The sequence below is a fragment of the Pezoporus wallicus genome, unplaced genomic scaffold, assembly GCF_028554395.1.
Source record: "Pezoporus wallicus isolate ANWC-B61680 ecotype Strahan unplaced genomic scaffold, APGP_CSIRO_Pwel_v1 contig_736, whole genome shotgun sequence".
Taxonomy (NCBI): Eukaryota; Metazoa; Chordata; class Aves; order Psittaciformes; family Psittacidae; genus Pezoporus; species Pezoporus wallicus.
The window spans coordinates 2,937,496-2,963,835 of NW_026639744.1; the positions used below are offsets into that span (position 1 = coordinate 2,937,496).

Below are 26,340 nucleotides of genomic sequence, written 5' to 3' on the forward strand. Positions count from 1 at the left end.
ATTGCATCAGTTAACTTCATCCTCTGAACCAATTGCCTATATAGCAGCATACCTAAATGCAAAAAAGCAATATATCGTAATATTTAAGGAAACAAAACTTACTTCCGAAGTTTGCCTTCAACCATCCATTTATCTCTCCTTAAGTTTGACATGTAATCAATGTTTTTATCAATTTCACTGTCAAAGACAAAATAATCCATCAATGGTGAACTTACATACCTTTTTCTGACAGACATTTATGTACAGATACTTTGTCTCAAAGAACTATGTCAGAGGAATGTTTAAAATTCAAAATAAGTATTTTTAAAGCCAGGAAATTCCAGTATTAGGAATGCAATGTAGTGTGCTGCTGTACCTATGTGAGGTGATCTTTATTCACAGTATCACATAAGCTTTCCTTCCATAAGAAGCATGTCATTCAAAGAATTTGATGTTTCTTTCAATAGCTCTAATTCAATGTCAAGCCTCCACAAAGCACTATTTGCTACCAAGCAGCTAGCCCTCATCTGCAAAGTTATCACTGGTACATCAATGGTATTCTAACCAGGATCCACATGATCTACAAACTAATGTTCACTTTCCACTGACGACACTGAAGAACACAAAAAAGTGCTTCATTGCAGTGACCATCCACTTCTGAAACATCCCAGTCTCAACAACTTAACAGGTCACAGTTGCTTTTATGATTAAAATAAAGAAACAAAAGTTCTGAATAATTGTTTCTACAAATCTGACTTAACACTTCATAACATGTAATAAGACAAAGTTTCTTACTATGAGGGATTTGATTAATGCACATCAACCCTCTTGCACAGTACATGCACTGCACTTCCACTGCCAACTTCTGCTATTCTTCAACTTTGCAAAAAAATGAAGCATCTCTTTCACTTTTGATTATACAACAACCCTGATTGCTTTTGCAGCACAATATAACAAAAGCAGCAGAAATCACCAGGGAACAAAACAAAACATTTTAAATGATAAAAGACATAGGAAACTTCAGCTTTCCTTATAAGAACATCAAGAAACAGAACACAGTGTATACAGTAATTTTAAACTACAACGTTTTTATAGTTTTTACAGACCTTTTTTTGAAAAATCTTACCTTACTACACTTTTGCTGCATGCTAACTCATTGACAAGAAAAGCAAATACTGATGCTTTCTGAGCTGGAGTATGTGCCTGAAAAGCTTTTGTCTTCAAGCTCTCCGTCAGCTCAGTTTGCCCACAGTGAGCCTCCATGAATATCTGCAGAATCTCGGACACATTATCTCGATTGATACCAACATTCAGTAAGTGTTCCCCAAGAATAGTTTTAGCCTAAAAAGAATAAAGACATTTTAAGCAATCACATGTTAAGATATTATTTTCCTCTGCAGGCTCTACTATTGCTTATAAAACAGTGGGGCGGGTTTGTTTGCATTTTCACATAAGGACTGTAAATCGGAATTTTTTCTTTAAAATTATTCAAATGTAAATCTTGATTACAGTAATAAACTAGAATGTCTTCACCACTAAGTTTTTAAGAACAGAGATAATATTAAAGAAATAAGTTAAATGAAAAAAGGTGCACTGGAACCTGTTTTGTACAATCATGCTATGTAGCATTCTGGAGTAGACAAGAGCTATGTTGGCTCAAAAAAGTATGATAACAAAAAAAGAGAATCATGAATACATCAGAGTTTTGATGTAGACAGCAGACTTTGGAGAAAGAAACAGCAAGATTCACTGAGAATATAACACAAGGGTAAGAATGAAAGAGGGAAAAAATAGGGGGCGGAGGTGGCATAAAAGACGTGGCTTCAGATGTGATACTACCCTCCAAGAGGTCCAAATAAAAATGGGGATGGGTAGAGAAAATGCCCAGAAATATGTAACTTCTGGGAAGGCTGACAGGGCACAGACAGTCTTTGAATAACATTAGAACAGCGACACCAAAGAGAAGAATTAGGAAAGAGAATCTAAATGCAAACAGGGGGGTGCCAAAGACACATTATGAAGAATGCATTCATAAATACAGGGTGTTTACTGCAGATTTTATATACTGTTTTTTTTACCTTATAACCTGTAACAAGTCCTGGATCACAAACAGCCGCAGAGACAAGCTTTACAAGCAAGTCTTGTACTTCTCCCATGCTGTCTCCTATGTTTAGCAAACCCTCTTGAAGAACGCTCAGGGACGGGACATCCACATTCACATCAAAGCCAAGAACTTTACCAAAGTTACGTAGGAACTGCACTACCATGAGACAATCAGAAAATGTGCTACCATCGAGAACAAGGCCTGGGATGCGAGGCAACTCTGGCAAAGGCTGAAAAGTAAAAAAAAACTATGAAAGATTCAGTAACATTTTTTTCAACAGAAAACTTTTTTGATACTAGATAAGGAAATTGGCTGATACTTCCATATGACCTACAGCATGACAATGCTAGACGGCAAAGGCTATAGAGAAGCTGCTCCCTCACATTCCCATCAGTAAATTTAAGATAAAGCTGAAGCATGTTTACCTTTTAATAAATTACAGGAAGGAAGATATTAGTAAATACTTTCTGGCCAGGAGACGCTCTCAGGCTCTATTCTGAGCTAAAATACTATGTAAGGTGGTATAAAAATACGCTGGGGACATGGGGAGAGGAATTCTCTGGAACGGAGAGAGCTCAAAGCTGAGGTATGTAAAGCCCTGACGGACAAGAACTAAGAACACAGAAGACTGGGATAGTAACTGTTTTGCGTAGCAGTTTAGAATAGTTGCATGTATGAGAAAAGCTCTATATAGTGCCTATGAATTGAGACATGATGCATGTTCCTGCTGTAAAAACAAGTCATAGTGTAATTGATTTATTTTTTAAGCAATCAGTGCAAGCACTTTTTGGGAAGCAGGTCACTTTTCAACAAATCACTTTTAATGAACAAAACATACTCTACTTCAGTGTTTGCAGTATCTTGTATTTGCATATATTTTAAATAGTTATCTAGAACAATACTTGAATGCTCTGAAATGACTGCAAGAGAATAGAAGTTATTGTCACAATGGCGTAATACAAAAACAAGAAGCAAGAAAATAAGTTTACATTATTACAATTACCTTCTGGTCTGCTAAGCACATATCTTCATTAGGTTTCTTTAGTTCCTTTGCCATTTCTAATTCCAACCTGCGTTGTTCCAGTTTGCGTTCTTTATTTAATCTTTTTTCATCACGTTTCTCTTGCTTTAACCGCTCTTTTTCCTTAAACAGAATTAATAGGGTAGAAAATAAAATACAAGTCTTGTACTTACAATGGAACAATTTAAGAATGTGAAAAGCACAACTTACGCAATCTTAATAATTACCACAGCATTAAGAATTCTGCATTCAAGTAAAGGAAAGGGAGAAAGTACAGAAATAGAACAAAATCATAGAATTTGTGAACAAATCTAAGATTCACTTTTTTTTCCTCTCCTGTGACATGGAAATAGGTATTATGCAAGACTCTGTGGAAAACCATTTCACAAAGATGACTGAGTAAAGAGCTGCCATACACTCAAGGCATCCAAATTCAAAGGCCCCACTTACACACTAGTATCATCAATACTCATCTGGCTAAAAGTAGAGACCACTTAAAAAAGCAGCAGCTGGAAAAACCCCTGCAGACAACACATGGTTTAAAAACTCCCATTAGACATATTCTGGATATGAACAGCTTACAAAACCCAACTGATCTTTTCATGACACATAGCTTCCGGCCTTGAACTACCACACAATTTAGAGTTGCCTGCTCCTGCGCTCTTTAGCGATGGCTCTTAAAAAGTGACCAGCATCCATGTATCCCGCTACCATCAAAAGCGGATTCCATGGGGACCTTCCTAACTAGCTCCTTCAGCAGCCATAAGTCTGCTATTCCCATATCCTGGGTTGAAGTCTTGCAGGTGGTTTTTCTCCTATCACTAATGATTTGAAACTTAACTAGTTTGTCATTGCTGTGACCAAGTGTCATTGTTTAAGCCCAGCTGGTAACTCAGAACCACTCAGCCGCTTGCTCACTCCCCTCCCTTCTGCCTCCCTCCCCGCTCCCACTCCCAGAGAGACGAGGAGTAGAACCGAAAGAATGTGACTCCCATGGGTTGAGATAAAGACAGTCCAGTAACTAAGGTGTAACACAAACCCATTACTGCTACCACCAATGATAATAATGATAAGGGAAATAACAAGGAGAGAGAATACAACTGCTCACCACCCGCTGACTGATACCCAGCCTGACCAGAGCAGAGACCTAGCCCTTCCGGGTAACTGCCCCCAGTTTATATTCCGGGCATGAGGTGCTGTGGTATGGAATACCCCTTTGGCTAGTTTGGGTCAGGTGTCCTGGCTCTGCTTCCTCCTGGCTTCCCCTCCTCCCTGGCACAGCATGAGACTTGCTAAGTCCTTGGTCAGAGTAAACATTACTGAGCAACAATTAAAAACATCTGTGTTATAAGCCTTGTTCCCAGGCTGAAAGCCAAAAACACAGCACTGCACCAACTACTAAGACAGAGTAAAATAACTGCTACTGCTGAACCCAGGACACCGAGACAGCCCCCAATCATCACTCACCCGTGAGTCCCTCTCTCTTTAAAAACAAGAAATCTAGGTGGGCACCTTTTTTTAGTCGGCTTAAGAATTAACCCTAAAATTCTTCCTTGCACTGAAGTATTATTCATTTTTTTCTTTTGGACTGTCACTTTCATTTAAAGTGAACCTAAGAAAAAAAGCTGTCAAAACAATTTCTTTGACAACTATATGCTGTAATGATGGTTATTTTATCTGAATTTCTTAGCTATCTTTATTTAGAAAAGTCTCAGGTTACAGAGATTAAAGGTGTTTCAGGATATAGAGATATGTATAAAGTAAGGTTGAAGAAGTGAGCAATTATGTTCTAGCACTGACAGACCCCCTAAAGATAATATCAGGGTTAAAAATTAAGACAGCCTCTGGATTAATTAAGATGTAAATCAGTTTATCATGGTCTAATGAAAGTTTCATCAATCATACAGTACAGTTCTGGTTTTATCATCAATGCTATTCCATTATGTACTTTTTTTTCAGATAATCTGACAAGTCAGTATGATAAAGTCCTTACTCTATATACATATGAACAATATGAACAAAAGAAAATAAAGCTTTTTTTCCAGGAAATCCTAAGGACTCTGAAGTGACTATGCAACTATCGGCTTCTTGCTCAGAATCAATGATGACAGAAGGGACCTCTTGAAATCACGCAGTTCCCATCCTCTTGTGTGTGCTGTCACATCATCCTCCTGCCATCACCCCCACCAGTAGCATCAGCTACAGCAGGTTGCGGCTCCACAACCTACCTGGGCAATCTCTGCCATTCAACCATTACCCTCAAAGTAAAAAAGGTTTTCTTAAGTTTAAACAGAATTTCATGTATTTCAGTTTATGCCTATTACTTCTCATCCAGCCACTGCCACGTATAGGAACGAAATTATATGTACAGGTGCATTGAAGACACTTCCACAGATCACAGCAGACTGAAACCAAGAAAAGTTGAAACTTGCAGAGGTTAATACTCACTTCAGCTTTTTTACGTGCTTCCATGGCTTTCATAAGCATCATATGCTGTCTTCTCCTTTCTCGCTCCTATTGAAGCAGGTAATATTAGAAAAAAAACTAATCCACATTTTCAAATCAGTAAAAAAGCTGAGTAACAAATTTAGCATTAATAGACAAGTCACAATAAATACTAAATATAGGACAAGAATGGCCAAGTCTGTGCATGTTTTAGTTCAGGTTTAGAAAGCAAATACAGGAACAATCAAAAGCAAAAAGGTAAAGCAATGAACATGGAGACAGTGTAAAAAAGAAGCATACAGATTTACTTATGGTCAGTTGTGATGCTCCTTCATAAGCTGGCAGAACAAAAAGCATAATGGTTGGCTGGAACAGGTCAGTTACTTTACATCTGCTATTAGGGAACTTGCAATTTATTCCTTCAATAGCCAATTCAGCAGAAATTTTAAACTGGTCATTTTCAAACACTGCAAATACTAACATTTTTGTAACTAGCAACATATTAATATGATTAATTTTCTCAATCCTAGATCAGTTTCAACCAAGCCAGTGATGGTGCATATACATATGCAACAACACTTGCATTTACTGATGGCTGTCCCTCAATAAATTATGTCAGTAACTCCAAATGCATTAAGGAGCTGTACCATAGAGCATTAAGTATGGAGATTTCGCCTGAAAAACTGTGGAATAAATCTTGGCCCCAGTAAAGGCTAGCGAAATTTTATCATATAATTCAGTGAGGCTAGGATTACATTCTAATGTTTCATTGTATACTTATTATGAATTTACCACCGTCTGAAAGCTAATTTCCTCAGTACCTTACAAACTTAGGAAAGACATCATTCTGATTTCCAGAACAGGTTAATTCAAATTGTATTTAAAATGTTTGGATTCATTCCCAGTGAATGGGACAAGGCTTGCAAAAATTATCCAAATGCCTACCTATTAATTTTGTATTTATTAATTCCTGATTTTATACAGTAGTCCAATTCCTATTGGGACATCAGTAACATAGATTTCTGGTTACAAACCTCATTTATTTATTGCCATGTTCAATTTATATACATGTTCAAGACATGTCTTTTTTTTTTTCCTTAACAGACAAGACAAGCAGATGTATGCAATGCACTGTGCTGTAAAGCCATGCAGCAGTATGTAATATGACAGCAGCCAGTGCTACATTTTATGCATTGCTATGACAACCATATCACAACCAAATCACAATGCGGTGTTAGATGTACAAAAATAAACATACCCATACCATATCTAGTCTATGCCTCTCCAACTCCTGGTAGAAAGAGTTGGCACAACATTATGAAACAGAAATTACAAAGTCACAAAACCACTTTATAATCCCCCAAAAGACCCCAATACCAAAGCAAAGCAACAAATCATAAGGTGAAAGAAAATTTGTGCAGGAATCAAACCCAGAAATTTAAAAAGGGCATATTTTGAAGATTCCACCACCCCCCCCATACAGCTTAAGCAGTATTTCACAACTGGCATTCCGTTTGGTCAACCGAACGTATACGAACCTGGTGTTTCAGAAGAACAGCTTGTTGCCTCCGCATCTCTTTTTCCTTAAACAAAGGAACAAAAAAATATTTTAAATATCAATCAAAATTTACTTACCAAGTTGTATATTTCTACCACACTAAAACATGCACATCTGAATTAAAATTCTTAATTCCCACCCCCCACAAACAGACCACAGAGAAGTACACATAGTATACATGAAAGCAATCTATTGAGTTGGGAGTTCCATGTTAAAATACACCAGGAATGCCAAAGCAGTAAAAGAAGTACATATACATATACCGTATTTTCCAACATTTGTAAGAGTTCTGTAGTCTTACACACATACAGCCTAGAAAAGACTACGCTTGTTAAGAAGCAACAAATTTTTTTTAATATGGCATGCTTAAAAGAATACTGTGAATAATTTTATTGCGTAAGGACTGTAAGTTATGCAAACCAAGCATCATGAAAGCAAAACTCATCATAATGGCACATTAAAAATTACTGTCTCCCAACATACTGTATGTATGAATGTACATATGTCACATGCACAAACTTCTCTTCATGCATGATTCACAAATTTCTACTATCATATGTACGTTATCATATTTCTAATGATTTCTATTATCATACATTATTCATATGCTGTTTCAATTTATGTTTCATTATCTATTAATCATATTTCAAATTTACTGCTTTTATTCATGAATGCGTATTATGCACAGTAACACAGTTCTTGTTTTTAGAGCTTCTCTAAACTAACCTTTATTCGTTTTTCGGCCTCCAATAATTTGGCATTTGCTGCTTCTTCCTTCTTTTTCTTTTTTGCCTGTGCATGCAAAACAGGTCACACAACAGCACCATCACAATTTTAAAATAATCTGACTAGAAATACAGTTATGTGCCTTTAAAAGTTCAAAACATCATTACATATCATGTACATTGGAACAGGTTTTTTCCTCAAAGCAGCTTTCATAATCAATCAATCAATCCACAATCCACTTTTTAAAAATTAAGACAGAATTTCAAGTTCCACTCAAAATTAATACAACTGGCTATTAACTAAGTATAACGGAAACAATATAAATTGCAAAAAGATCACCATTAATCCTTCTGTGAATGGAGACTTGAAAATTAGCAATCTATCTTTACTAATACGTTAGCAAACTAGAATAGTATATCAGTACATTCTAGCATATATATAAACGTAGTATTTTAAATCCACTGCACTTCACACAGAGAAGCACATGCTACTATTTTAATAACCTATTACTGCAGACTTGTTTTCCAACATAGGAATAGCTATGTTATTAACTTTAGCAAATACAAGACTACCTGTGTAGAAAGTTGGGAACTCAAGTGAGCACTTGCAAGTTTAAAGGTCACAGTTAATATAGATTTTTTTAAGAAAAATATCTTTAAGACACAGTTTTGAACTGGTCGTTGGAAGTCCAGACTGTCAGCCTTTTATATTTAGTTACATTCCTAATTGCATGTGTGATTATTGAAATACAACATCCTTTCAAATATCAACATTCTATTTGAGCCATTATTTTTACCTCTAAAATTTGCTGAGCTCGAAGTTCTTTCTCCATTCTGATTTGTTGGATTCGCTTTATTTTTTCCTGTAAGAGGAAGAAAGTTATTTAAAAAAAAAAATTGATAAAGTAAATTTATATTTTTAAAAAATTACCAAGTTTATACATGTATTTTTTATCATCAGGTCTCACACCCTACATAGTCATTTGTTTTCATTTAATAATGTATGTTTAGCATTTTTACTAGTATTAGATGATGTATGGTGTATCACTGAAGGAACCAACAGTTATGCACAGGTGCTCATGTTTCAGTTGTTGGAAATATTTGCTATGACAGCATTTAACCATACTTGTATGTTTAAAAGCATGTATTAATTCACTGGCACACAGAGATACAATCCTTCATGCACAACCTAGGACACTCACAGTGAGCCAGAATCGCCCAAGAAGCTAATTACACTATTCCAGTATTTACATAAACAGACTTAACACTGTTTTCACAGAATCAAATACAGGAAGACAGCATCACTGTGCTTCAGTAACAGCTTTTTAATTTCTTTCTTACTGATACTGGCAAGCAGTTATTTATGTTGGGTGGCTTAAATCAAGACAAGACAAAATTGGGATGTCCTGACACAACTATGGAGTTTAGAATTTTAAGTATATACACTGTGTGCTCTTTAAAACACTCACTTTGTAATTAGCATATTTAGCTATGTAGTTAGCAATCACAAAGTTTACCTGCTGCTTCATTATCTTAATCTGCTCCTTTTGCTTTCGCTTTTCTTCAGCTGCCATAATAGCTAACAAAAAAAAGCAAGCAAATTTTAGTATCAACAGAACATGACAAAAGCCAGGTAACTTTTCATTAATACTTTTCAAAATAATCTGCTAGCATGCACAAACTTTCACAACTAATACTTACCCTGCTGTTTTTTCGCTTCTTTGGCAGCTCGAGCTTGTTCCTGCTTCTGGAGTTTTCTCAGTAGCTTTATTTGTGCTGCTTGCCTAGCTATTTCTGTTTAAAAAAAAAAAAATAAAAAATGGAGAGTTCATAAGTAGAGTTCATAAAAACAGTGCCATCACACAATAAAGGTGCAGCTCATATTCCAGACATTTGCATGACATAAAGATATCAGAACAGCAGAAATTAACATGGGTATTTGCTACTTAAAAGAGTAGGAAAAAGGAGGAAAAAAATATCTAAGTGACAGCATCAGGGCAGTAATGCTGATTTCATTCAAAATAAAAAATACAAGGTAGCTACCCAGATGTGTCCACAGTCAGCACATGAAAGACAGTCTTAAGTTAAAACAAAGATCCTGACTCCTGGGCTGTAAGAATTTTTCATATTGAATTAGATGCATTCAGAAAATCTGATACACTTACGGACTAAAGAACTGAAATTCAAAAGTCATGTACCTGATGTTTATTTAAAACCAGGCCCTCATGGCTTTGATATACAGCAGTACATGATAACATTGAAGTTCTACTCTCAGCATTGGTGCTACTTATTACAGGGATTTTCCCTGGAACAGCAAAAACCTTCACAGAAATGCTAACTTCAGTGTTCTCAATTTTTAAGTCCATTGTTGTTTGAGTTGATACAAGGAAAAATAAAGATCTGTTAATTTTAGCCAATTTGAAAATACATCAGTGGTAACCAGATTACTGGATGTCTGCTTTTTTATATTTTACAAATCTAAATAAAGTAACTATAGAGTAAGCACTTAAGACACTTTTCCCTTTCTATCATATATACATCTACTGATCTCAAGAAAAAGATTTCAATAAAAGCATGTGATAAATTTCCAGCATAAAATGTTGTATACTAATATCGTAGTAAAACACACGGCTCCTCTTAGAAGAGGCATTAACTCTCTGTGTACTGATAGCCTTTGTGAAAACAGTAACATAATTACCTTGAGCCTGAAGCTTTCTTAAAAGCTTTGCATCAGTGTTGTCTAGAAATTCAGTGCTACCAACATTTGGAGGGCGGCCTTTGCGTCGTCTCATTCTTGACTCCTCTCTAGAGTGCTGTCTGTCTGGATTTGGTGGTCGTCCTCTACGCCCTTCCATAGCTCTGATACGGGGAATGACCTCCTCTTCCTTCAGAAGACACCACTGCACACCCTTTTAATGGACACATTTCACAAACAGATATTATAAACATCAGTAAAAAAAAGGGAAAAACAAATCTAAGATTCTTGAGAACATATACAGCGCAAGAATTTTTTTTCAAAATTTTATATATAAATTGTGAGACCTGTGATGTACCTTTGTGTGGTACAATCACAGTAAATGCTCTGATGATCCACCGAAGCTTTATACTGAGAGCTTATCATTACGACCTTTTGTAAACTGTACTGCTATGCAAGATTTTTTTAAAACTACTCAGTGATGTACACAGTTACTACCTAGCAAGTATGCCACTACTGCATTATTTTTGGTTATTTCTGACCGAATAAAATTGCTCAACCCTTCTTAAAAGGTGAAATTAAATTTTCCCTTATTATGTAAACTAAAAAATAACTACTCTGCTTTCACACAACCCGCTGCTCAACTTGAATGAAAAAACGTGTCAAGTTACAAGTCACTGTCTTCCAACTGTTAGTGTTTACAGAAATTTTGACATACACAGCAAGCAACTGCAGTAGTGTGTTTTCAGACACATAGAAGTGCTGTAGATCTCAACAACTGAGTTGAACAAACAGACTCATTTTAATCCTGAAGGTTTTTTAGTACAATTTAGTTCTCCATCATCCACTGCAAGAAAATTAATTTCTGCACTAACTTGATGCAATCAGAAGTTACACATTTAAAAAAAAAAAAAAGCTATCTAAACTCAAAATTATGTTAACTATGCTCTCTAACTAAACAAGCTATACAACAATAGAGTCAGCTCTTTCTTCCACTGTTACTTCTGTTTTTTTGTGGAACATCAAAAACAGATACTGAAATACTTGGTTAACACAAATACCAAAGTTAGTCCTCACATGGAAATAGCTTTAATTTAACCGATAAAAAGTAGTTTCTGTTCCTACTGAGCCCAACAGGAGCATAGTCTGTCTGATCCTGTTTGACTGTACACAAGTATTTCAGAATTGTAATATCTCCTACCATTTTCCCAAGTTTTTTAAAAATGCAGAGGAAAAAAAAACATATAACCTTGGTGTCCTTCAGGACTACTTCACAATTTGCCTTGAAAGGTTTGCAAAAGATTTTCAAAATGTCTGCTAAAGCAAAAATGAAAATTGGTAACCTATAAAACACACTAATTAAATATCTGTTCAGAAAAAACACATTTTCATTACCAAAGTTTTCACATTTATATGTACACAGATATTGAAGTAACATTTTCTGTACCAGAAACCACATTCGTATTTGCTTATTGTGACAATTTCTTTTAATTCTTTCTGCTCCTCCTTCATAATTACAAATGTTTCATAAGAATCAAAAAAAGAAATGGTGTTTTGCTATCAGGCGTTCAGATTCCAAAGAAGCTGTCTGTATCTGCAGAGTAACCTTTTCTGAAGCCTGAATCACTCCCAGTTAAGACCATCCCAAGAGTACACCTCGCGCTTAGTTAGACATTCCAAAAGGCTCTGTTATTAGCGTTGTTCCTAAAAACAAGTTTTTCAGAATCATGACAGTATGTGTACAATGCATCGTCACTAAGGACTTTTTAGTGTAAACAGTTACCTCTACCACTTCAACAGAGTGGGTGTGCACACACAGGTGAGCACTTTCGATTCACTAGGTCATGTCTTACAACTTACCACAGGTTCAGTTTGTTGAGCAAAGTAAGCTAGACTGAATATAGTACTTATCACCTACACCAACTTTCAAATCTTATCACATAAACCACAAGTGCCGGAGGTGGGAGAAATAGGATTTCCCCATAGGGAGGAATAGGGAGAGGCCACTGTATCTCGAGAAGCACCTCAGAATGTGTAATGGCGATTGCGATTGCTCTGTACTGCCATAGTTAACAATATTAATGGTGACAAATACACGGCGAAAAAAATAGATCGAGGTCTACAAGACTGTTAGTGCCACAGAGACCATGGATGTATATTATGTAGTAGAAGGTTTAATAAGCAAAAGGAGTTGACATTTCAAGAAATGTGGAGAAGACTGCTTAATGTCCTGTCAAAGAACATTGTGATGCAACAAGTTTCCACAAGTTTAAGAGAGCACAAGACAGAAACAGTCCAGAACAGATCCATTAAGGATTATACAAGGGTTAATTCATCATCCGTATTTTGCGCTTAGGTACCTTTTAAAATGTGACCCAAAATACATTTCTACTAAAAGCATGTACAATCTGATACTCCATGGATTTTCAATATTCCTAAGAAAACATACAGGGATTGTGTCCCAACACAGGAAAATCAAGGGCTTCCATAAAAATCTATGTTTCACTATACAAACATTAGAGAAAAAATGGAACATTGTGAAATGTTGGGTTTTATTGCTGAAACTAATAAAAATAAAAACCAAATTCAATTTCTCACCTTCAGATGTCTACCATCTGTTGCAATACTGTACTGTACTTGGGACATTTCCCAAAAAGGGGACCAGGTAACTCATGCAAGCATAATCAAGCTCAAAGTCTGTTAACCAAACTAATGAACAAAACCACAGGCACTTTGCAAGAAGCAGATATCCTCATTCTCATTAATTTCAGCTTAGATTTGCGACAAAAAAGGCTAACAACAAAGCTTTCTGAACTGCAGAAGTCAAAACAAGATATTTTGAATTGCAGTTTCTAGAATAGGAAGCAAATAATTATTACTACATTACAAACACATATGACAGCTGATTTTATAGTTGGCTGTTCTGTATGGTGTTTCTTTGCATCTGTAATAAACATTTCAGACTTCTAAATACTCATTCACAGAATAAGTCTTACAAGTAAAGAACAGTAAGCTTAAGAAATTGGCTTAGAAGAACTACTTCACACCTTATAAAGATGCACTGTATTTGTTCTGAGATAGCATCACAACTGCATACTCTGAGAAAGACTACCATACATTGGAGTTACTTCACACTAAGGAGATGCAAAAAAGTACTTCAAGCACTTTCTTCCTTTCCTGTTCCTGAATTCAGCTGCCTTTCTAGGCAAGCATTCAGACTCACTGGGAAAAAACGAAACCGAGAACCAATCAACCAACCAACCAAAATTACATCATTTTTCCCAGCTTTATGCAAAATCTTATTAGGAAAAAAAGTGCATGCCATGTTTACCATGACTGAATGATTACTCCCAGAGTTAAATCCAGGTTAAAAAATTCTGTATTTTGCCATTACTGATACTTCAACTAAAATTAATCTGAATGAAGCTGCATTAAATCAAGTTTTCTCTAACTACATAATGTCCACAGAAAGGGAAGGTTGAGAAAGCTGGGCTTGCCTCAGCCTCGAGAAAGAAGACTCAGGGGGATCTCACCAATGCATATAAATACCTGAAGGGAGGGTACAAAGAGAACAGAGCCAGGCTCTTTTCAGAGGTGCCAGTGACAGGATGAGAGGCAACTGGCACAAACTGAAACACAGGAGGTTCCCTCTGAAAATTAGGGAATGCTTTGTGACTGGCGGTGATGAAGAACTGGAACAGGTGGCCTAGGGAAGCTGTGGAGTCTCCCGCCTTAGAGATTTTCAACAGCTGTCTGGACACATTCATGGGTAACTGGCTCTTAGGTGATACTTCCTGAGCAGGGGGTTTGGACAACATGACCTCCAGAGGTCCCTTCCAACCTCAAACATTCTGTGATGGATACCCTTGCTGTTGTACATTAATCAAAGCCAGCAAGATGCAATCTGAGGGCACAGCTCAGTATCAATCCACACAACAATCTCCCACCTGTTACGTGGTTCAGTATTCGTATCCATATTACTCAAATTCATAAGGATCTGTGTACTCTCACCATCACCCCAAATCACATTCACACTAATCTTTGTAAACCACAGCAGGTTAAAGCCTCCAGGTCGGGTCACTGAATTTCCACATTTGCCAAACTTCAAACATTCCTCTAACCCTAATATTTCATGGCCCACTTGTGCCAGATATGCTGCTTCTTTAAAGCAGTTAATCACTGCTTTGAATAAACTATAATATCTGGTTGCTTTATTTAAGCACAAGCACTTTTTTACAGGCACTATCAGAAGTGGGTAATCCATACATTTTTGGCTTGCTACGGGTAAATTCTTCACTGTAACTGATTCAACCCTCAAATAGTTTTCTTTGCATCTTGTTCCACCTTAGAGTTTTGTGAAACTTACCCAGTCAATTTGGATGCATGCTGCATGTCCCAAAAGATGACATAAATACATAACAAAGAAAGGGAACAGTAACCATGAAAGGCTATATGCAATAATTGAAATTACAACAAAAACAGAAATAAAACTCCTGGAATTACCTCCAGATATGAATGAAGATATTATTATCGCATAGTTTGGCAGCTGGACAATTCAAAAACTTTCAGTAGAAAGGGTGCAAATTCTCTTCATGAAGTATCAGTATCATATACTGTGCTACTAAGTGGGTACTATCAGCCTGAGCGTAGTTCAACTGTTTACATTATAATATCCTCATTCGAAACCTCATACATATCATTTTAGCACATCTGAAACAGCTACCCTTAGGCTTTTTTTCTTTTAAAACAAATAAACAAACAAAAAAAAAAGACAAAAAACCCCCACCAGCTTTTCCTTTGTCTAACCAAGTCTCAATGGAACCTACCACAAACTGGACAAGTAGAAACTCTAGTGAGTTGTACAGCAACCTAATATTCATATTGCCAACCCCGTGTACAGAAACCTGCCCTCCCAATGCCTTTATTCTGAAGTGTGTTAGTACTGAAGGGAAAAACCTGCAAATCAGCTCCTGAATATAGCTAGAGAAGGGGACAAGACTAATGAAGTAATATGGGCAACAGACACAGAAAAGGTAACAAGGTAAAAAGCAGGCACCCTGACATTACATTATGTTCACAGCATAAGGAATTATTAATTATAATTAAAGGAATTATTTTTATCAAGCCATTCAGGTATATAATGAAGTTCACACCACATGAACTTGCAACTGTTGTATTATGAAGGCCAAACATGAAGAAGGTTTAGCAAGGTTTTACTCCTGGTAAAATCCAGGAATCACAAAACACTATCTAGGAAGTAGCTGCTTACTATGAACACAGCTTTCAAATTTTTACTATATAAATACCATGTATTTCTACAGAGCATCACAAGGACACATAAGGCTTAACTAGAGCCTGAATTCAAGCTTGCTGAGAGTGATGTCTGTCCACATTCCTGTAGTGACATATTCAAAATACTCATATTTTAAAGAAGCAAATATATTCACTGATAGAAGTACAAAAACTTTCATGCACATCCTGAAGTAACGGCGTGACCAAAACACAGTAACATAGTATGGCAGAAACTCAGTACTCATTTCCTTAAAATTCTTATTTTATTTATCCTTGTGTGGTTTATCTACACGAAGTGTAACAGTTCTACTAATGTAAAGAGTAACTGGCATAACCCAGCATTTTACTTCCTGTAAAAATACGCTTCAGGAAGCTCAGATGATACTAGCGATAAAAGGAAACACTTGTATTTAAACACGTATGTATACACACACACACACACACACATATATGTACTACACACATGAACACATGAAAAGAGTATGATTTGAGGCATACACATTAATTACTAGCAATATTAAGTTTATACAGTAAAGGAAGAAATAGTGTTTTAGTCAGAAAAATCTGACCACTATGATAAAATATGTAGCTCAGAGTTCTTTCATCCCAGATAAATTGAGACTCAGAGCTGATCATAAGGCACGCCGAACTCCTGCAACCTCCTAATAAAATCACTGAAAGGCGTGGTTTTCAACACTGCCCAGGATCAAGCTCTTGGCATCTCAATGTAACTACTATTAAGAAATACACACAATTTTCAGAAAGAATTAGCTAAAAAACAGGTAATGCTTCAGACCGTGGCAAAAATTACTTCACCTAAATGTAAGTTAATGTTCCTTGGATCAAAGACTTTACTTTTTAAAAAGTGGATACCTGCGGTCCATCTCTGGCTTCATAGAAGTCACCCACTCCTATTTTTGCACTGAAGCTGAAATTGTCCCTTGAGATATCCATTATTCCATTTCTGCTGAGATACTGAAAAAATCACATATTTTTCCACTTCAGCTTGTAAATAATTACAACCCAGCTTTGATGTACAGCTAACTGTGATTGTAATGTTTTGAATATTCTATAAAAGGGATATGCATTTATAGGAGATCAAATCAGTAACAAACTGAGATACATTACACCTCTCATCACAGGATATTTTGAAATATTGGAGGGAAAAAAAGCATTTTTTTAATTGTAAGCATGCTTAGTAGCATTAGAACACAGAAGTTAAAAAAGGAATGTACCTTTACTACTTCTGGATACTGTCTCAGCTTCTTTCCACAAGGTGCAAAATAGGCTACTTCTCCTTGAAGACGACCACCGAGGTTTCTTATTCGGGTTTCTCTTTGCCAGCTACAGTAATATGAAATAGTTGCATACAACAATACACTTGTGGGGTTTTTTTTAATCAAGCAATTAATGTCAACTAAAATTTTTTACAAAGAAAGGAAAACGGCACATATGTAAAATGTGTCAAGCATATCATACATCAAATAGACAAAATGAGAAGTTATTATGTAGTTTGTCCAAACTGACTATATATGGATTTATTTATATCAAGCTACTTACATATTACTACATTTTAAACAGCTTAGTACTACAATTCAGGGAGTTATGCAGAGTCTATAGTTCAGATCTAACCATCAGGATTAATTGCTGGTGGCAAAAATGCCAAAGGACAGGTCATGTTTGCAAAAGAGCAAATTTGATGCACAAAAATTAACACATGGAATATGTTTACACTTTAAAAAAAATCCAGTCACTGTGAGCTGGAATCTAAATCACTGAAACCCTTCCCTTATTAAATAGCCTCAAAAATATTTAAACTGTCATTTCTTTACCGACTTCTGAAGGTATTACCTTCTTTAAAGGAATATCAAGTACATACATACATAACCTACCCGTATTCGAGAGGAACGCGCAGCTCCCGCTCATCTGCTACTTTTCGTCTTTTTGAAATACCTGAAACAGAATTTCTTATTAACACCTAAGAGAAGGTACAAAATGAAAATAACATATACCTAAAATATCCTTTTCATCCTTATATCCCCAACCCAAAAAGATAAATCAGTGTTTTCATTCTAGCCACTACATACCTCAAGTACCAAGAAAATTAATGTAACTATTCTCCTTCTGAAATGCATTTTCCTCTAAGTTTCTTTTAAACTCTTCTTCTAAAATTGTAAACAAACCTCCTAATTATGCCATACTTAACTGCTTGCCTTGTTTGGCACTCTATTTAGATATTGCTAAAATACAGTCTCTTTAGACCTTGCCAAACTAATTCCTTGCACATCTGGTTTTCTTTACCAGAGTGTCTTAAATATGAGTTTCTTTAAAATCAATACAATAGGCTCAGCCTTCAAAGAGCACTGTGTACTGATTGCAGTCAACTGCCAATGCAGAAAGTTTTCAGAATTCCAGCTTTTCAAATAGATGTGTTTGGTGCTAGTCAGAAGACTGAATCAATAATATGATAGAGATAAATGCCAAATGTGGGATTTTACCCAAATGTGGGTAACCCATGGGAGTGACAAAGGATGATGATTTTCTCAGGCCTCCAAGAACTGTAGGACAGGAACTATGAAGAGAGACTTTTTGGAAGATGCCTTTCTCAAAAAGGTAGTTTGGACCTTGTGTAGTTTCTCTTCCCATGGAAATGGACATGAGTATCATTATCAGACTGAATACTTGAAACTAGCTCCAAACTCCTACAGCCAGAGGAGTGCCCTATGATGCAATGGCACGGGTTTCCAACTGAGATGCCTGATGATCTGGATGCAACTGTTAATAATCCTCTACAGAAAGCACAGAAACTGCCCAGGCCTGGATGCCAAACTTGTTGGAAACCTCTGAAGTCTTAAACTAACATGACTGACTATTTTGCTACCTCTAATAGTCACAGTGGAGGGAGGAAAACTGCTTGTCCAAATAAAATGAGGGTGGATGGAAGGGGGAGAAGTTGCCCAGTGAAAAAACAAATACAGAGAAGAGACACAAGACCTCTTCAGTGACTGCCTAGCTTAGGGGTATTTCGGTGATTCTTACTGGGAGGAAACACTACACCTAAAAAAGGACACAAAGTAAAATTCTACCTCCCACCTCCATAAACAGGCAAAATCTATCAGCCTTTCCAAGGCATCATAAATCAACACAGGTTCCTGAGCAAAAAATTAACTATTTCAACAATTTGAATTACAATCTACTTACTTGTATGTCCACTAAATATCATGGTTCTAAATCAAAGTAATAAATATACAACTTAATTACCATGCAAATTGAGGAGTGTTATTTCAAAAATGCATTCTTTTCTGCAGCAGCAGTGATTACTAAATCTTACAAACTAGTAACCAAGTGAAGGATAATAAATACTGTATAACAGCAGGCAAATGCTAAATGTACAATAATTCCTTGCATGTAATCCATAAATTCTACTGAGATTTTTGAAAGAATAAAGTTATATTTCAACTAAATATAGTTATTAAATTTGTCAAGGAAGGGGCAGAAATAGAAGATTCAGAATGCAAACTACAATGCATAGAAATTAAAAATAAATAACTAGTTTACAATAAAATGGTAAATAACAAAGACTAAATAACAAAGAGTTTTTATGTAATAAGTATCAATTCTCGCTATTTCATCCTACCTTCTCTCAAATAATTACATGAGCTAAAATGTCCTGGACTAAGTGGAATGTTTAGGTCTTGAGAACTTGCATTTCTGCTTACTGATTTTAATGTCTCTCGCAGAAGCCCATGAAAAGATCACAGAACAGCCCAGGCTGTTCTAGGTCCCCAGGAAGTGACCTAAAAAAGACCACCTGGCCTAACCTTTCATGGGAAAAGAAGCCTAGGTAAGATTATCTAGCACCTTGACCAACCACATCTTGAATACCTCCAGTGACGGGGTACCAGATTCCTGGGGAGTTTGTCCCAGTGAATGCTTGTTCTTACTGTAAAAAATCTTCTTCTAATGTCTATCACTAATAACAGTGTCTAAACTACTTTTATAACTACTTTTACAACACATGCCAATTAGATGTTACACTATACTATAACAAAAGACATTCAGATACCACAGTGTGTACTTGGTGTAAGAGAAGATGGTGCTGTCCCAAGAAAAATTGCAGGCTGGGACTCGGGACATAAGGCAGCTGGTGCAGAGCTTGGGGCCTTTGCTACTTGGAGATTAAGCGGGGTAGAATGAGCTGCAAGACCAATGGAAGAGCTCTTCACAGAGGATGAAGTTTTGTTCAGTTTCAGTGGAGTTTTTTCTCCCTCAGTGTCTGTATCCGATTCATCTTGATCTTTATCATCCTCATCATCTTCATCCTCAGACCCTTCTGTATCTGACTCAGAATTAGTGTCAGACTCTGTTTAAAAAAAAGGGTGGCAAAAGGCACATTAGACTTGATAACTAATGGCAAATACATTCAAGTTCTAACACTTGCAAAGCCTTTTGTCTTTATTAAATAAGAAGCTTCTCTGACTGAAATTCTTTATTAATAACATCCCTTGGGTATAAATAGAAGGTTATAATTAACTAACTAAACTTTAAAATTACTACAAATATGACAGCATAAAGTAATTATGCATGATAATGCAATGTTTCGGATGGAATTTTTTTTCATGAGGAGATGAGAGACAGACACTGCAGCATTTTAAGAGACTCTTTACCCTAGAATGAGCTACAGCTAAAATACTCCCTGTGATCCAGGAAGGGCACTTCACAGGATGTGAAATCTAGCATGAAGACGAAGCAAACAATGGAACTGGGTACAGACTGAAAGGTGTCAGAATTGGAAGTATGGCAATCTGGGCAAAGGAAAAGATAGAGAGTAAGGGGTAAACAGGATAAGGAACCGAAGATGGACTACAGCTGAGACAAAAAGAGGAATAGTACAGGGTGTGTGGATGAGAGAGGGGAAAGAGAAAGATGAAGGTGGAGCTGGACCCAAGGGATATCAGCACACAAAGGAGGAGAAGGGAGTGGATGGGCATACAATTGACTCTTTAAAGGCCTTGCCTTTCTGAATAGGTTAAGAGCCCTTAAAACAGTAGTCTGAATGCTAGCTATGAACACTGTAGGCCTTTAAACTGTCCTGGTACTTTTCTCTAATCTTGCTCATTGACTTACTGTGCTCCTGAATGAAGCCTAGAAACATGTTCTTGCCACTTGACAATTTGAAGGCCTTTACTTACTTAGTCCCTCTCTGGCTGGGGAAGCACACTTGCAGATGGGCTCTGCTTGCCAAAATAATTAAATATAAACCAGCCTATTATCTCATCCTCCTCCTGGGCACCTCGCCACACAAGCAGTATATGAGCTGCAGGCAGGGTGATTGATCTGGAAGGCAGGTCTCTTGACAGCCTTTCCAGAAGCCTGTGGAGCAGTCTTACCAGGACAGCTGAAAGTAAACATGATTTTGGATATGACACAGTGGGGGAGTGGGAGATATGTGCTACTTTCCATGATATCTGCAGGACACTCTGTGGGCCATGCTGCCCCAAAATTTCCTACCTCTATGATAAAATATGGTGGGAAATGCATGTTTTCAACACTCAAAAAATAAAAGTTTCTGCTTTTCCTATTAAAAAGGTTAAACCACCTGATTGGCTATCATCAGAATCATCATCTTCATCATCCTCATCTTCATCTTCATCATCGTCGTCATCATCATTTGAGTCGTCAGAGTCCTTACTGCTGGGGGCATCTGAGTCTACCCCTCTGAACTGCTCCACCACCAGTTTTGCAGAGTGAAGGCGGTGTTGTGTTTTTACTGCATTTACTGCATTATTGCTGACTGCTTTATCCTTTCCTGAACCAGGTAACACAGGAGAGGTAGAGGGCACAACAGGTGTCCGGTTACAAGTTGGTTTTTTCCCACAAGCACTCAAGTTTACTGGCAAAGAAAAGGGGGCACTACTAGAAATGGCTACACTTTCATTGATCTTGGTCTGGGATTTCAGTTTCGTAGTAAGTGCAAGAGGAACCTCCTGGATGACGCTCTGAGTAACTCCATTGGGTTGGTGATTACCTAAAAGTGCATTTGTCAGGAATGGATTAGAATGGTTGTTTTCCAGGGATGTGAGTTTTTGATGAGCTGGTGAATTAGATGTTGGTTTGGGGCTTGACAAAGCTGCAATAACTTTCTTCAGGTTCTTAGACGACTCCTGTTTCTTTAGCTGTGCTGCTGGGAATGTCTGTTTATATTGTTCCTAAAGAAAGGAGAAGACAAAGGAATAAAATGTGGTGGGTGGGTATTATTTTGCTGTTTGGGCTTTTGGTTTTTTGGGTTTTTTTTGATTCAGGCTGGTGAACTCTATGAGTCAAACATCAGCTAAGCTATTTTTAGTAGGTCAAAAGTAGGTGCTAGCTACAACAGAAGGGTTGAGTAACTACAAGTTATGCAAATCTTCTGATTTTCACTATAAATCAAGTAGGAAAAGACAAATTGAACCCAAGATGAAGCTGTTCTAAATTATGTAGGCCAGCTTTTTCACTTGCTACATTGCTCTAGACTCATTTTCATAAAGATATTAAACATCTTGAAAAAAGAAATTTTTAAAAAGACTACGCATGTCTTGGTATAGCAAAAACCATCTTTTTACTCATTTCAGCATATAAAAATCTCATTAATGAATGTAAAAGTAGCGTTAATAATTTGTTCATACAACACAGTAATGGCTACAATACCAGCAGAAAACCAAGAGAAGGCTTTTGGCTTAGAAAAATTCTATCAAAAAAGCATGAGGAAAAAGGCATTACTCAGAAGTACTGTGATATGCTATGATTTAACTCTGAAGAAGCAGTACTTGAAAGTCCTTCTAGTAAAACTTATTCAGTAGTTGCACAGAAATCCATGTAAAGCTTACATTGTTTTTAGTTTCAAGACTCTTGCAAGGAAAAAGAAAATACATCATCTTTGATGGGGAAAAAAAAAAAAATCAAACGGATACAGACAGTAAATTTAAAATCAATTTTTAAATACCACATCAAATACTAGTAATTTCAGAATTTTACTGTATTTAAAACTGAATATGAAATTATAAAAGCCTATAAAATATTCACACAGTACACGTCTCCAGTAAAAGTCTGAAAGAAATCAAACCACTAAACAGGTGATGTATCATTAGCCAGAGACTCATAACCTAAATTTGACAGCAGAAGCCTCTTCCAATGGCAAAGACTTATGTTTTCATAATTAAAACTTATTTAACCATTCCAGGTAAATTACTAGCTTATTTGAATTTTACAAAGTAACTGGGAATCGAAAGTAAAAAATCATGTTTTCCATCTGGTCTAGGAATAAAAATTTATGTGATACGAGTATTTTACAATCCTCACTGAGGACTGCGAGTTAGCTGTGAATCAGAGTTCAATTTTCTCTTCACCAGTACTACTTAGTTTGAAACAGATTTTGTTTTCATAATGAACCTTACCTTGGTAAATTTACATATATATATTTATATATGCATATATAAACACCAACATTTCTAAAACATTAGATTTTTATTCTCTTCCAATCCCCATTCAGATCTAACTGAATAGAAATTACAAACTACTGACCATAATCACTATTGACAAAATAAACTAAAAGAAATTTTTGTAAGGTACGGAATTATTAAGACAGACACATGTAAACATATTGTAGATTCACAACTAGCAAAAAGGAAGATCAAATTTACTGCTGTGGTCATAGTGAGTTTTAATAGCTCAATGCATGAATATTCTTCTGTCTTTAAAAAGCAAACAAAACCCAAGATTAAGTTGAACATTTTTTTTAAAAAGGCTTTCAGCTACTTTGTTTAAAATCATGGTTAAAATAGGCAATTTTAATTACCTTGACTTACAATTAGCCAACTTGAAACAAAGTGGAGCCACGCTTATGTACCAGATACAGAAAGTATTAAATCAGCATTTTGACAAAAACTAAAAGCAAAGGAAAAATACCCCAATTTGCCCGTGAGTTCTTCTCTTATTTTGATATTGATTTTAGCTGCTTATTTTCCTTAAGCGATAGATGCATGAGAAAATTCTTTCTTTGTACCCATTACTCTCACCAGTACGCTGATTGCTTTCAGCAGAGCTGTAAAGTTCCACTATGCAATAAGCATGAAACTCAAATTTGGCATTATATGACATTAAGTTGCGTATAAAATTACGTCATGTATGCATCAGGGTATGCATACAGGCACATGCACCAACAACATGACTTTTCTCTGAGATAAAGCGTTCCTCTGAGATGAAGTGGAATAGTTCAAGACACTTGCAACATATAGTGAAACATCTTTAAAATTAAAGCATATATGCTGCTCTTTAAAACAAACTACCACACAATTTCATTTACATCATCCAGAAACCCCTATCAACTCTAAAAAAAGGTATGAAAATAAATATACATACAGTTTTAAAGCATTATGTTAAAAAGAGCTTGATAGCACAATATTGCGTCTTCTTAAGGCAGACAATGCAGGTCACAAATAATTAAAAAAAACTGATTTTTTTCACTCACCCGTTTTGATCTGACATCGCTGGTCAAAGAAACAGATTCTTCAGAGGTATTTTTATTCCCTGCTTTGAGTAGATCAGGGGAAGGAACTATGAGTTTTAAATAGGTTTCCTTTTTGGCTTGATGTACCAGAGACAACGGTTTCACATTGGGAACCAATCCCGTAGACTGTATTACACTTGTGTGTTTGTTCACAGATTCCTCCTTTGCCTGAGAGCTTTGGAAAATAAATGGAAGCTGCTGTGACAAAACCTGAGGCTGCTTCTGCTGGGACTGGAATGACGAGTGAGTCTGGGAATCAGACACAAGAGGTATCTGCTGGTGCGTTCTTTTTTCTTGGGACTTTTCATGCGATTTTTGTCCATCGGTTTTCGTATCTGTTATGCCACTATGCATTAGCACCTGCAAAATACGTATTTTTGACTGTTTACATTAGATTAGTTAAAGATCCTTAAAAAAAAAAAAGTAGTGCATCATCAGTCCCCATGGAACAATTATACTATTCTTGGCAGAGGATGAACAATAATAATTATAAAATCAATCTTGTCATATATTTATTATTTTGAGTTTTGTTTTTTTTTTCTCCAGATAGTTTCAGCATGTCAAGACAACGCTTAATAGGAAGGAAAAAACCTAAACCATGGTTGGTTTTTTATGTATTTTTGACTGTAAACCTAACAGGATACCCAAGATTACAATCTTGTTCTTCTATTGGCAACTAGGGAAAGTAACCACTCTCCCAGGAAAAAAGCAACTGCCAAAATGATATCCATAGAAAGTTGTATTTCCAATACACTATCAAGCCACAGCACTTAATTTCTTTAAATTTCCCACTTTATAACAAGATGAACAGTCTATCAACAGTTAAACTTCTAGCCCATAAAGAACAACTAAAAACACGCATGCACAGAAAGGAAGAAAAAAAAACAAAAACCACCAAAACCACCCCCCCCCCAACCCCCAGAAAACCCTGAAGCAAAACCAGAAAGAGTATTTTTATCATTCATTAACATTAGTTAAATAATGGCTCACTGGTACAAACATGAACACGTCAATGTTTCATTAACAGCTTTCGGTGACAAGACTGTGAGTAGCAGAGCATGGTCTTATACCTTGTTCTTGTTTTTGTGATGTGCTTCATTTTCAGAATCTGATTCATCATCTTCACTCTCTTCAGCACTCTGGTCCTCCTCCTCTTCTTCATCTTCCTCTAAATCATCAGAGTCACTACTACTTATGCCTTCACTTGAGGTGTCTGAAGAGGAGCCTGAATCGCTGTCACTATTACTAGAGCTTTCCACTGCTTTTTTTCTGGGCTTCTACCAGGAAAAAGAATGCTCTATTAATGGTTTAGGCTTAATCTGTTATATCACCTTTTTACTACGCATAATATTTAAAACAAAAACCAGTGAGACTTTGGAGTAAAGTGCTCTGCAACCCTTGAACACAACCAACTCTATCTGCAGAAAAATGACCAGAAAGAAGAGCTTCTCTAGATTATGAAAATTAAAAACTGGACACAAGTCTGCCATTTTTCTGACTACACACACTGGCAGAACAGTTGGCATCACTGCCTTTCAAAGCAACAGAACAAATTCAGGCTTGGAAAACTGGCCTGGGATTCAGGTCTAGCAAAGTACACAGAATGTACTGCTTCAAAACAATTTAAAGCCAAAAGCTTTTTTGCAAACCAACACAGAAAGAACAACACAGATTCTTATAGAAAGAGAAGAAAGGTGTAAAAAAAACACAGGAACTCCAAAACACTGACACTGCAAGACCAGATTTTGAAGGGCAATAGATGAAGAAAGTTGGCTTCTTAACTTTCTAACTAAAACAACTTAGCTAACTCAACTTCTAACATAGCTAACTAAACAAACGTGTATTCTAGAAACACATCTGAGAGAGGTACAAGTGGACTCCAGTGTTATGATGCACTATGTGGGAGAGACATGAAAATATGTATTACTGCATTAAAGTATATTTAATCATTAAAGAGAGTATGCAGAATGATGTTG

The 26,340-nt window shown here is 36.3% G+C and overlaps 1 protein-coding gene across 20 annotated transcripts in view; it reads right to left on the reverse strand.

The window, feature by feature from the left end:
- Window positions 1–26,340, reverse strand: part of BAZ2B (bromodomain adjacent to zinc finger domain 2B) — a 127,125-nt gene that overhangs the window by 20,603 nt on the left and 80,182 nt on the right. For 9 of the 20 annotated variants that reach the window (XM_057415627.1, XM_057415629.1, XM_057415633.1 and 6 more), the window contains 19 exons: window positions 25,435–25,641; window positions 24,326–24,724; window positions 21,419–22,028; window positions 19,886–20,182; window positions 17,712–17,772; window positions 17,055–17,163; window positions 16,693–16,794; window positions 10,531–10,741; window positions 9,534–9,626; window positions 9,350–9,411; window positions 8,630–8,695; window positions 7,834–7,899; window positions 7,088–7,132; window positions 6,808–6,840; window positions 5,553–5,618; window positions 3,087–3,227; window positions 2,058–2,312; window positions 1,106–1,320; window positions 103–177 (listed from right to left, as the gene is read on the reverse strand). In XM_057415627.1, coding sequence (XP_057271610.1) covers window positions 103–177; window positions 1,106–1,320; window positions 2,058–2,312; window positions 3,087–3,227; window positions 5,553–5,618; window positions 6,808–6,840; window positions 7,088–7,132; window positions 7,834–7,899; window positions 8,630–8,695; window positions 9,350–9,411; window positions 9,534–9,626; window positions 10,531–10,741; window positions 16,693–16,794; window positions 17,055–17,163; window positions 17,712–17,772; window positions 19,886–20,182; window positions 21,419–22,028; window positions 24,326–24,724; window positions 25,435–25,641 — 3,113 coding nt within the window. The remainder of the gene's footprint in view (window positions 1–102; window positions 178–1,105; window positions 1,321–2,057; window positions 2,313–3,086; window positions 3,228–5,552; window positions 5,619–6,807; window positions 6,841–7,087; window positions 7,133–7,833; window positions 7,900–8,629; window positions 8,696–9,349; window positions 9,412–9,533; window positions 9,627–10,530; window positions 10,742–16,692; window positions 16,795–17,054; window positions 17,164–17,711; window positions 17,773–19,885; window positions 20,183–21,418; window positions 22,029–24,325; window positions 24,725–25,434; window positions 25,642–26,340) is intronic. The other 11 variants (XM_057415624.1, XM_057415623.1, XM_057415639.1 and 8 more) reach the window with 7 other exon arrangements.